The sequence below is a fragment of the Thermobia domestica genome, chromosome 12, assembly GCF_964235325.1.
Source record: "Thermobia domestica chromosome 12, izTheDome1.hap1.1, whole genome shotgun sequence".
Lineage (NCBI taxonomy): Eukaryota > Metazoa > Arthropoda > Insecta > Zygentoma > Lepismatidae > Thermobia > Thermobia domestica.
The window spans coordinates 46,900,720-46,914,382 of record NC_137465.1 but is presented as its reverse complement, the minus strand read 5'-3'; the positions used below and the strand labels follow the sequence as shown (position 1 = coordinate 46,914,382).

General features: G+C 38.0%; 1 protein-coding gene across 1 annotated transcript in view; it reads left to right on the top strand.

The window, feature by feature from the left end:
• Positions 1 to 252: 252 nt before the first annotated feature.
• LOC145665945 (lachesin-like) overlaps positions 253 to 13,663 on the top strand; it is a 580,434-nt gene continuing 567,023 nt past the window's right edge. The window contains exons 1-2 of the mRNA XM_081733050.1: positions 253 to 309; positions 1,217 to 1,319. Coding sequence (XP_081589176.1) covers positions 253 to 309; positions 1,217 to 1,319 — 160 coding nt within the window. The remainder of the gene's footprint in view (positions 310 to 1,216; positions 1,320 to 13,663) is intronic.

The window sequence follows — 13,663 nt, the reverse complement described above, 5'->3', positions numbered from 1 at the left end:
ATGTTGCTTTTAGTAAAAGCTACCATTCATAACCTATATATGTATTCTATCCGGATAAGTGAATTCACTTGAGCCATGTATCTCCCATCAAATTATTTAGATTGCGTTTATAATATATTTTCCGCGACTGTCACTGCGGGGGAACTTTAAAATTGAGCACTGTAATTCAGTACCACCGCTGAGAAATTTCATGCGATGAACGAAACTGACAAGTACGAAATTTTAACGTAACCTGACAAAGGAGGGTAGTACATGCTCCTTATGCGTCGAAGGGAAAATAGATGGAAATTGAAATTAATAGTCATTTTCGTAAATATTCGCCCTTGAGTTACGCGTTATTTATTTTTCCCTGAATGAGTTTCACCTATTTCAACTTAATGTAAGTCATCAACTTTTATTTATGCTTATGCTTCCGATGAAAAAAGTTATATATAATCTGCTAACTGACTTTAAGATTATACTATGTTGCCCGACACGAGTATTTAGGAATCCGATATCATTAGTGTAAATTAATAAAACTCGATACATGTACAGGTCTTAGTAAAACCTTTAAGGATCCCATGCGTACGTAACTTATTATTTTTATCTAACTAATAGCGACAATTTTCCGCTTCGCTGGGTTATAATAAGAAACATTAGAAATATATTCCGTCAGTTAGTCACTCTTTATTATTAATGAACCTCTCTCTGATACACGACGTTTTTTGTCTTGTATTCTTCAACTAGAACATATAAATTTTCGGGATTTCCAACTCAAGACACTGCCACGTAAAGTTGACCGAGTGAGAAGCAAAGGGTTCTCTCCTTCCTGCCCCTCCTCTAATTTGCGGGGCTGAATTTGGATTTAATCGGCATAGGAAGTGTCACTATTCATCTCAGTGACCCCGAAAACTATTGCTTCGAACTAATATTGGTCATTTTCAATAATTTTTATATATCTCCTTCTCTCCCTCTCCTAAGTTGCACCGTCAAAGTAAAATGATAAAAAACATTTCAGGCCTGAATCTCATTTATGTTGAAAATCTGATCGAGATCGGTCGGATGGTTCAAGAGTTATTAAGTTACAAACATAGTCACTTTCGTATTTTCGACACACCCTGTATAGGGTTTCATAAACAAAATTAGAAATTCTGGTTCATGTTCCGCTTCCTGTTACCGCACTTCGTAGTCACTGATACTTTCACCTCGCGCTTTTCTCGTCCTGTGCCTCTTGAAGTCCTCTCTCATTTTCAACCTGTCCCTGTGTAGTGTCTCCGCAGCCGGGGAAAGAAGAGGACATTGCATCCACATCCATTCCGACTACTCAAGCTTTATAACAGGTTTCATTTTTCACCTCTGTTTTCAAGAATTTCTGACTTCTTCTTTCTCTCTCTCCACGTATACACACGCTCACATACATATACGAGCACGCACGATGTTCGCTCACACCAGATTCACTTCAGTGTATCCTACCACACATCCGGTCTTCTAACAATGAAATCCTTTGTATTCTAGTATATTATTTATATCATACAGACATACAGATATTAAAGCACACTAATTTTAGTTTCTTTTTTAACATTAAAACACATATCTTCTATGTATCTTCCCTCAAACGTTATATGGATATGAAAGTTCTTCAATGACAGAAAAAAGAGGCACTATTGTATATGACAATTTTGTTACGTATGATTGAAACCGAATTTCCGGAACCAACTGAAATATCGTATTTATTAATAATAATTAATAGAGGAGAATAAATTTAGGTGGCTGGGCGTGATTATAACAAATAAGATGAAAATAACGACAAAAATTAGACGAAAGCAACTTCTCAGGAAAATCTTCAATACTATTAACCAAATCTGCAATATTATATAATAATTCGATATTATCACATACTGTCATATGATCATATCATATTATACACTGTCCGTATCATGTGCTGAGTTTCGGTAAAAGATTTGTCGAATTTCTAACAAATCTTAATGTTAGAACGTTGATCTATTTCAATGAACGTATTTCGTATGATTACTTCACAATACCTGCATATGTCTCAGTCTTTACCCAAAAACTGACTGCATGAAACAGGCTTGAAAAGCAATAAAAGGAGTCTTAGATATAGTTCTTTTGGTATATTACGGTAACATCTTTTAGGAGGGAGTGTTAATTTTTTTTCAAAAGTTCAGCTTTTTTTTATGAGCGCAGCTTCAAAATAACGTCTTCATACAAAACAAAAATAATTAACTGAATTAGATTGGTAATAAGAATATACTGTTTAATATTATAAAAATTAGTTTTCTCGAAAACTACATATGACACGTTAACATCAAGAATATCATTACCTTCAGCTCAATACAATGTAACAATGGATAATTTTGTCTTTGGACAATATGATATGAAACAAAAAAGGATGTTGAAGACTTAATCATAATTTTAACCAATATCTCACTAACCACATGATATTCTGTCATTCGCTAGTATCATTAAGAAAAGATTAATTAAATGTATATTTGTATTAAACGCATACGTATATTCAGTATCAGTTTCACCTTAATAGGTGGGGTGGTTATCATAAAGGATCAATTTCATCAGTTTATCAAAACCTTATCATCAGTTTACCATCATTACCAGTTTATCTAAAAAACTTATCATCACCTGTTTACCTAAAAAAACTTATCATCAGTTTACCATCAACACCAGTTTATCTAAAACAACTTATCATCACCAGTTTACCTAAAACAACTTATCATCAGTTTACCATCATCACTGGTTTACCTAAAAAAACTTATCATCACCAGTTTACCTAAAATAACTTATCATCAGTTTACCATCATCACCAGTTTACCTAAAAACCTTATCATCAGTTTACCATCATCACCAATTTACTTTAAAAACTTATCATCAGTTTACCATCATCACCAATTTACTTTAAAAAACTTATCGTCATTTTACCATCATCATCAGTTTCCCAAATAAACTTACGATCAGTTTAGCAAAAACTATCATCATTATCTTGAGTTTGCCAGTTCACCAGTAAAAACTGTTCTCCAGTTTACCAAAAAAGATATCCCTTTTCTCAATTTTTTCGTAAACTCCCCGTGAAGATTTACTCTCTGCTATACCATTTCATTCAACACAATGAGATTTTCCGATTTGTCAGTCTTCTCATCTCTGGCCATTTTTTATTTGAAGCGCTAATAATATTGTGATAATACTGGCTTTCCGTTACTGAAATACGGTCAGCAATATCTAAGACACGAAACAAGAAACAGGTACTGCGTAAACAAAGTACGTATTTCGTCTGTGCATATTTTCCTGAAGAGGCAGAGAAAGGGGACGATGGGATATCTTGTCATCAGCGTCGCTAAGTCTCAAGAGCGCACCGCAAGGTGATACTTCAATTTACAGTTGGAAAACTGTTAGAGATGAGAAACTGAAACTTCCAGTGTATAGAATTCTCTTCCCACGCGACTGTGAGAGATTTCATAGCTCGGGTATTAACTTTAGTTAACATGAGTCTTCGCTTGGTTGTTCTGTTCTCTGGTCAATATACGGTTGTCTTGATAAATGCAACTCCAAGCAAGAGGATTCATCACAAATCCTCATAGAAACAATACGTCATGTTAACCCAAAACGGAGTGATTATAGGAAAGTTGTTTGTTAAACTTGTTTAATTTAAAATGGAAATAGATGTATTCCTCGTCGCTAACTGAAATTGGATTTATAAAAGTGAAAGAATACGAAAGAAATTGGCAAAATGATGATATGGGAAGAAGCAGAACACCGAAAAATCCTCAGACAAATAATGTGCACTCCAAACTCGCGTGATCAGGGCTCAAAACAGAGATTTCTCGCACCTGAGACAAGCGCTTTACCACTAATTCATTGCCTCCTCCCCCATCCTATGGTTTATTGTGGACGAAGTGCTTGTGAAGCTAAAATTTGCAATATCCTAATCAGTGTGTTCAATTCTCTTTGGTGTAACAACGAGAAACTTCGTATCTGTGCTATATATAATTTAGTAGTTATCGATTCAGTAAGTAAATGATCAGATTGTTCATTTGATTAATATTTGCGTTATAAAAGAAAGTAAAGCATTTTTATTAAGCTATCCAAATATACGAAGGTCACTACGAAAGTTTTGAGATGTGAAATAACTTACATACTTAAAATCAATTTAACACTTATATTTTCTCAAAGAATTCACCATTACACTGTACACACTTTTGCATCCTCGAAACCACTTTTGGGAGCAGTGTTGCCAGTCTTTTTCTTCAAGTGTTGAAAGTTCATTCTCGTAAGCCACTACAGCTTCTTCAGGGCTGCAAAATCTCTTCCCACGCATGCGATCTTTGATCCTGGGGAACAGAAAAAATCACACGGGGCCAGGTCAGGGCTATACGGCGGATGTCAGAAGTTTGACCTCCGTAGATTCTAAAAACTGAATTGTGATGTTCGCCATGTGTGCGGATGCGTTGTCATGATGAAGCAGGATCCCACGCAATCCAGTTCTTGGACGCCGTTCCCGAAGCTTCTAGAACACTTTTGTTAGGCAAACAGTGGTGTACCACTGAGCAGTAACAGTCCTTTTTTCTTCAAGTGGAACAGTTACAACATGGCCAGATTTGGAGAAGAAAGCTGCGACCATATTCTTCCCCACACTTCGCGGTCGCTTCACTTTCGTGGGTGGATTTTCGTCTGGAAAGATCCAAACTGTAGACTGGCGTTTATTTTCAGGGTCAAATTGATAGATCCAAGTCTCATCATCAGTAACAATGTCAGAGACGCGTCGAGAATTGCCTCCATCAAATCTTGCAAGCATTTCTTCACACCATTCCACACGCATGCGCTTCTGTTGTTCAGTCAAAGTGTGAGGCACCCAACGAGATGAAACCTTCCTGAGCCGAAGATGATCATGAAGAATTTTTGTTACTGCTGGCGATCCAATGTTCACTGTAGATTCAATGTCCTTGAAAGTTGTTCGAGGATTTTCTCGAATCATTTGTTCCACAGCGGCAATGTTTTCATCTGACACAGCTGTTGCCGGACGTCCAGCTCTCTCTTCATCTTTAAGAGATGTCCGCCCTCTTCTGAATTCACCAGACCACCAAAAAATTGTAGCACGGGAAGGAGCAAGGTCCCTAAATGCCCCCTGCAAACGGTCAAGGCTTTATGTCTCGTTCAAACCACTTTTGAAATCGTAAAGGATCATTGCCCGAAAATGTTCTCTTTCGAGCTCCATTCTAGGTAGCCAAATACTGCTCACATCAACAAACAAGTGAAGGCGATACAGCCACGTCGATAAGCGAGGCAAGTTGAAATTTGCTTCGCTTCTTCCCTTTGGATACTACTACCGAAAGCAATTGTTGGAGTTCAAATACTGTGCCACAACAATGCGTATCTCAAAACTTTCGTAGTGACCCTCGTATCACTTTAACTTCGCTAATGGAAACTCTAAGCAATAAAGTAGATTGAAATCCTCACGGAAAGTACATGCCATGCTTTTCAAAACTTGAATTTAAGAAATGCAAATAAAATCATCTCTTATTCCGGAATGAAACTATACCCCAAGTAATAATCTTAAATAGTTCAAGAAAATACACACCACTTTAAATGAAAATCGGAGAATTTTTAGAAATATTTTTTGGAAAACACATTTTAAAGATAGATAGATTAAGTCCGTATTCTTAGTGGTGGCACAGCTATACAATGAAGCAATGAAACTTCAGACAGCAAAGATAGAAGTCTATTACGTAGTGTCCAACAAGAAACACTTTTGCTTTTTTATAATTTCAACAAGAATCGTGAATAGACTGTTATTTTTGAACTACTTAGAATTATATGTATCTATGTACGTATATTGCAATATCCCCTTATTGAAAGCATCCCGTATTAGTAAACAAAACCATGCACAAGATCAGCACGTAACCAAAGAATGCCGTCACCGAAGGAACACGAAGAGGACCCCTTCAATCCCTCCACAGACTCCGGCTTCAAAGGCTTGCTATAAAAACAGACACCTCGAAGCAGAAGGCATCAGCTGTTAACTGGTCATATCCTACCTATCTCTCCAAGCTGCATCGGGCAGAAGAGACCAGAGCCCTGCACATTTCGGGCCGAATCGGGCCGGACACATATCGGCCCGGATACTCTGAAAAACGGTTCGGAAACTAATATTGTCAGCCTATTTGTTTTTTTAATGTCCTCCACTACCTCTATTTTTGTCGTGTTTGTACGGTCTTACTGTCAGCCTATGTTAATCGTAATGTGTTTGGGAAACTGACTCTTTATTCAAGACTGCGATGTACTGGTAATACTATTACTATTACTACTTCTACTACTACTATTACTACTACGACCACTGCTAATACTAGTACAAGTGCTACGACTTCGCGTCAGAGTTGACATGTCTGGTGGTACCGAATTTACCTTCTAAGTACAGAATAAAATGGAGAAGTGCTAGTTATTATGGCCGGTCTGCGTAGAATGTGAACCGATGCTTGATCTACGAGGGAGAACAGTGGCTCAGTAGAAAAAACACTCACATCTGGTGCTAGAGGTCGTCGGATCAATCCCTGCTCATGCTATGTGAGCTTTGTGGTGGACAAACATCGTGTGCGTGGGAGTTTCTGGGGTGGTCCCGCTTCCTCCCACTGTTTTCTTTCCACCAATTCATCCCATCATCATCCATACAGCCTGAGCCGTAGTTACCTAAAGAACGTATGATAAAGTCAAGTACTTGACCTAGTAAGTAGAATTTGGTACGCTACCATTGGACCACGGAGGGCAAAACCATGAACTGGCGTGCTCATAAGATCAGTGCAATTTGTAGTAATGTTCAATTAGCAAGGCAAATATCGAATGGTGTTACATGTTCATGTATTGTTTATAGTATGATGCTACAAATATAACAAAATATAATGATCAAATAAATCACCAAATCGCCAGGGTAGATTAGGTGTTCCTGGAACGGTGGCTCAGTGGTTCAGCGTTCACCTCTGGTGTATGGGGTCCCTGGTTTGATTCGAGCTCTCGCCAAGTGAACTTTGTGGTGGACAAACACCGTGTGGGGGGTTCGCGGCGTTCTCCTGTTTCCTTCCACTTTATTTATTCCACTATTTCATTTATTTCTCATCATCATCGTCTCCTTTAGCCTAGTTGGCATAACTTGGAACCACCTACCAAGAAGAATAAACTAATGGATTGGGAAGATAGACATTCAGTCTCTGGTGAATTTGATGATAAGTAGACACCTACCTCAACATGTCATCATGTGTAAGAGAACTAGGTATACTGCAGTGGTGGAAGCAACAAGAACAAATATTACCAAAATTGTGTAAATTAGCGCGTCAGTATCTCGTCATCCCTGCTTCTAGTGCGTCTACTGAAAGAGCTTTTAGTACTCAGGAACGGAGAAATGCTCTAAAGCCTAAAACTGTTGACTCTGTTTCCGTGCTATTCGATGCGTACAAGGACATACAGTAAAACGATGTTCATTTTGCACTCTTGGTTTCTTAGGAAACGTTATATTTTCATTTTCTTAATATCAACTACAGAGTGCGGCACGTAAAACCGGCCCGTAAAGTGAACACATAAAATGAAATGTAATGTATTAAATATGATTAATTACAACACATAAATGAAATGTAATGTATTGAATATGACTACTCACCTTCACAGCAGCCTTCACAGCAGGTGCTGAAAGTGTCCTCCGCCCACTTCAACACACATGTGAGCACAATTGAGGAGATTCATATATACCCTTGTCAGTTCTTGTGTTGTAATGCTATTGGTGACATCCTGGATCCTGGTCTTGAGTTCTTCAATTGTGTGTGGATTTGTTTCGTATACTCTTCCCTTTAACAGTCCCCATAAGTAAAACTCACACGTGGACAAGTCTGGTGACCGAGGAGGCCACAAGCCTTTACTGATTGTCCTCTCTGGTGTAAACATCTCATGCACAAGGAACAATGATGCAGCTGATGTGTGGCATGTTGCACCGTCCTGCTGAAAGTAACATAATTGACGCTCCTCTTCGGTCAAGTGTGTATAAAACTCCTCCAGGATTCCCATATACACGTCACTGTTCACTGTCGTCTCAAAGAATATGGGCCCAATAACGCGTGTAGCGGAAATGGCACACCAAACACCAATCTTCTCATCATACAAGGGTACCTGGTGGATTGCGTGTGGATTTTCTGTCGACCAATACCGGTTGTTTTGGGAATTTACGTACCCAGACAGGTGGAACCACGCCTCGTCACTCATGATGAGCATTAGTGGATCCAAGAAACCACTGGCAACATTGCTCAACAGCCATGAACAGAAATGCACCCTCTTCTGCAGGTCAGGCTCCTTCAGTTCTTGCACAACACTTATCCGGTACGGTTTTAACTTCAGTCCCCTTAAAACACGTCTGCAACTTCTCTCACTCACATGAACCTGTTGACTCAATCTCCTGGTTGACTTTCGAGGACTTCTTGTTATTATCTCCTCCACCTGCATCTTTAATTCAGGTGTGCAGAAGGATGGTCGTCTGTTCCTGGGAGCATTTTGAACCGATCCTGTACGCCACCATTTTTCAATCAATTCCTGAATGGTGCTTTTTGCTGGCACAGAACGTCCTAGAAATTTCTCCCGAAACAAATTCTTTGTTTTCACAAAAGATCCAGTGAGAATGAACTCTTCAACAATGGCAACACGCTCGGGTATCGAATACGGCATTATCACACACTGACACTCACCCGGCTTAACACAACGAGGCCTTTTTCTCAACTGGTTTCGACAAGTTTCACTGGCTGCGGCTGAACGTGACTGCTGCAGGTCACGTAAGTCGACCCGACCTCGACATGCCATCTCTTGGTAGGAAGGTAGATTATTTAACTGTTGCCAAAACACAATATACCAGAATATTACGACGGGCCGGTTTTACGTGCCGCACCCTGTATTATATGAGATGTTAAGAGGCATTTTTGATAGCTGATATCTATACATTTTTCATTCAGGGGACTTTTGAGGTATTTTTCGTTCAACAATGATATGTGTGGATTTGGTTTTGATTTACTGCCTCGCATTCCGTCATATAGCTCTGTTATTTAATTGTTACGAACCGTTCCAGGAACACTTCATCGATCCTGGGGTCTGGGTGATTTATTTGATCATTGTTTTTTGTTATTATTATTGTAGCACCGAATTATAAAGAATACAGGAACATGTAATATGATTTGTGAACCTGCGTTGCTAATTGAACATTACTACAAATTGCGCTAATCTTATGAACACGCCAGTTCATGGTTTCGGCCTCCATGGTCTGATGGTAGCGAAACACATTCTAATTAGTAGGTCAAGGACTTGACTTTCTCATATATTCTTTAGGCAATTACGGCTCAAGATGTATGGATGATGATGGATGAATTGGTGGAATGAAGACAGTGGACGAAAACGGGCTAATCCAAAAACTCCCACGCTCACGATGTTTGTCCACCACAAAGCTCACATAACACGAGGAGGGATCGATCCGAAGACCTCTAGCACCAGATGTCAATGCTTTACCTACTGAGCCACCATTACCCCTCGTCAAGCATCTGTTCGCATTCTACGCAGACTGGCCATAATAACTAGTATTTCTTCGATTTTTTCTGCACTTAGATTGTAAAGTATGTACCACCAGACATGTCAACTCTGACGCGAAGTCGTAGCAGTTGTAGTAGTTGAAGTAGTAGTAGCAGTAGTAATAGTAATAGTTGTAATTGTATTATTATTATTATTATTATTAATAATAATAATAATAATAATAATAATAGTAATAGTAATAATAGCAGTAGCAGTAGTAGTAATAATAAGAGTAGTAGAAGTACAGTACTTTACACTCCTGAATAAAGAGTTAATTTCCCAAACACATTACGATTAACACAGGCTGCCAACATTAGTTTCCGATCCGTCTTTCACAGTGTTCGGGCCGAGTCGGGCCGGCCCGGCTCGGCCCGGTTTGTGCCCGGCCCGTTTCGGCCCGGCTCGGCCCGAAATGTGCCCGGCCCGGTTAGAGCCCGGCTCGAGATTCGGGCCGGGTCGAGCCAGGCACAGAATTCAGATCCATCCGGGTCGGGCCGGGTCGTCTTCGGGCCTGGGTTTGCAGGGCTCTGGAAGAGACTCCTCTCACCTTACCTCTGAGCTGCAATGGTCAAGAGATATCCTTATCTATTTCTGTGCGCAACGGACAGGAAATACTACTCTACCTCTGAGCTGAAACAGCGAAAGCTACCTCACAGATCTTTAAGCTGTAACGGGCAGGGGATACTTGTGAACTGCAACGGGAAAGAAGTTCCTTATTAGTTTCCGAGCTGCAACAGGCAGGAGGTACCGATCCTATCTCTGAGCTGCAGCGGACAAGAGGTTCCTTTATACCCAGCTGCAATGGGCAGGTTCGTTCTTAACCAACAAACCTTAAATTTCTGAGCTGCTACGGTCAGGAGGTCCATATTATAGAGAAAATAACTATTTTATTTGTATGTATGATTATTTAAATTTTCAAATTAAACGTCTACAACGTTCAGATAACAGTGCAATAATGGAGGTTGCAGAATTGATGGTCAGCTATATGGCAAATCTTATCACTCCCAAATTAGATATTTGCCAGTGTTGTTGTATCGCGAGAAACAGATCAAATTTTAGTGACAGTCAGAAAACGTTAATTACTAAAATCAGTTTTTTATTTATTTATTAGAGGTGTGATATGTATGATGAAATTTGGTATGGTGAATGCTCGCAATACAATTCTGTGACATTAGTCTAGGGTTGCCACTCATTCCAATTTTGTCCATATAGTCCCGATTTTGGAGAGAATGTTCTCCGTTCAACGTGGTTCTGTAAGGATTTTAAACTTTACCAACCTCCATATTTATTGATGAAGTTGGTGATTATTATTATTGCTAAAACTTAATTTCCACACTATTATACATATCCTTAAAAAGTAAGTAGAAACATCACAACAGCAGCAGTCAAGCAGATCAACAGCAATGTGCCCAGCAGTATAAAGTCTATACATAGGGTACATATCATTTGAATTAGTCATAATTTTATAATACAACTTACGATTTAAATTGTATCAATTTCGTTTATAAATTAGACAAACATGATTTCATACTCACTAAAAACTTTACATTATTATGGAAAAAGGGCTGCTGGTACATTTCTCCTCCCCACTCACCCATTAGCTGCATTGTGTCCCTTCGTTTTGTTTTGGAAAGGTGATAACCCTACAGCAATCAGTCATCTATGAAAACACCGTGCTCGTGGGTTTTCTCGGGGTACTCCCGTTTCCTCCCACTTTCTTCATTCCACAATTTCACTCATATCTCATTATCACCGTCTCCTTTAGCCTAACCGGCATAACCGTGGGACGTTAAACTTAAAGATTTCATTTCATTTTTTTCATCTATGAACTGGCTTTTCTCCACTCTTGCGCCACTAGAAACCATATATTGTGCTAAATAAACTTTTCACTCGCATTCAGCGCTAAATGTCTGAGGGACAAGTATCTTTCGTGGAAAGAATCTGTAACTGTATCATTTCCGGCTAGTTAAGTAAATTTTGGATTTTCCACTTCTTGAGTAATAACCTATGACGCGTTTGTAAAGTACAATAAGGGTAAAAACTTTTTAAAAAAACAATACTAACTGACTTCAACAGAAGCTCTAATACATAGAACAAAATAAAAGCGCTAAAAGCAGATAATAACAATAAAGCTCTTAAAAGTAGAAATAATTCATTACTATTATATATAAAAATTTTGAAGCCTATTGAAAGCCAAACAAATTAATACCTCATAAAATTACCGTGCAAGCTAATTTTGTATTAGATCATAATTTGTTTCGCTTGGCACATGCTTCAATTTTTTGTAGATAATAATAATAATAATACTGAATTATTTTCTGCTTTTAAGCGATTATTATTATTTTCTACTTTCAAATTTTTATTCTTTTCTACTTTTTAGAGCTTTTGTTGAAATTGGTTAATATTGTTATTTAATAAAGAAAGTTTTTATTTTGTCTTTTTAGCGCGTTTTTAAAGTCGGTTATTTTCGTTTTAAGTCTACCTGTTTTTATCACTTTTTCGTAATCCTAGTACTTTAGTTACATACCTAATGTAACGGTAGGACATATATAATTCTCTTTGAGAAAGTATGCTCTTTGAAACTGAAAATGTATAATCAAAATTAGTACATGTATGTTGAGGTTATGCGTGAAAATGCAGCCAATGAAGTCGGTTAGTTATGATATTCTGTCACTGCCAAGTTGAAGAGTTTGATGGTCCAGCTTCGAGAATTATCATCAGATCCTAATCAAATTTATGTGAAACCACTACGAAAGTACTCTCTTTCAAATAAATAGTAAATAAACAAAATCGTCTACGTTATACGTAAATATACACACAATTATGGTATAAACACAGTCAGCCTAGAAAGTATGCTCATTTAAACGAAAACGAATCAGCAAAATAGGATACACCTATGTAGAAAGTATCTGTGAATATAAGTGGTAATCTTTTCACTTAAATTGTGAACATGAACAACTTTAAGTTCGTGTGTATTGTGCCGGTAGATATGTTGACGTTCTGTTCATAAAATTATTTACAGTACTTCTCTACCACGGTTCTAGTGATGCGCACGAGACGAGTTGAGACAGGATTTTCCTGACAAAATTCGAGTCGAGACACGGCTCTTCCAATAGAAAAATATACATTTTTCGAGTCTAGACATCACTTTTAGAGCACATTTTCGAGACGAGACAACCACAAATCTTGTCTCGTGCGCATCACTACACGGTTCTAAATTATTTTGTGCTACAAGCTTGTTTTACTATTACACGAATAATCCATTTTGTTGTTCATAAAATAATATATTAACCTCATCATTGCTGATGACTAATAAAATAGTTTTCGTAAGCACATGTCTGCAATGCTGCCAGCTGACCCTGAAGCAAGGAGCTAGTTTATTTGTGGGCATTCAGATCCGTTACTGTAGTCACATACTGTATTTTGTGAGAATTGCTGTAGCAGTCGACAATAATGAAAGACTTATTTTCGTAAGAATGAAAACGATCATTTAATTGAAAATAAGAGACACACAAGTATTATCAGAATGAACTTATATATATAATGAAGGAATCTCTACATTACTAAGAACATTATTCTCTCCTTATCTCCTTAACCTAATGTTCTCATTATTAGCTTGCGATGCAGTCACGATGGGTTTCTTAATACATTTAAACGGCTAGTAGCAAACCGCAGAACACTATTGTTGTCTGAATGATTGAATATGATACAAAATTAAAAATATTTATGGCTAGGAAAGTAGTTTGAATAACACGTTAATTATCTTTAATTAAGAATTTCTCGATAATTACTCGAATTTAAGACGTCCTCGAATCTAAGACGCACCCCGATTTCGCTGGGTTAAATTAAGGAAAAATAGTAATATGTTCCGTTTTTACTATTACTAAAGCGCTCTTTGATATTGGTCATTTTCGGTGATTTTTATATAGCCCTCTCCCGTTCTCATGTTGCGGGGTACGGCATGATAAAAATTGTAAGAGGCCCGAATGCCATGTATGTTGAAAATTTGATCAAGATCGTTTGGTGGTTCAAGAGTTAAGTTTTATTTATTTTTATATATTAATTTTCCCTC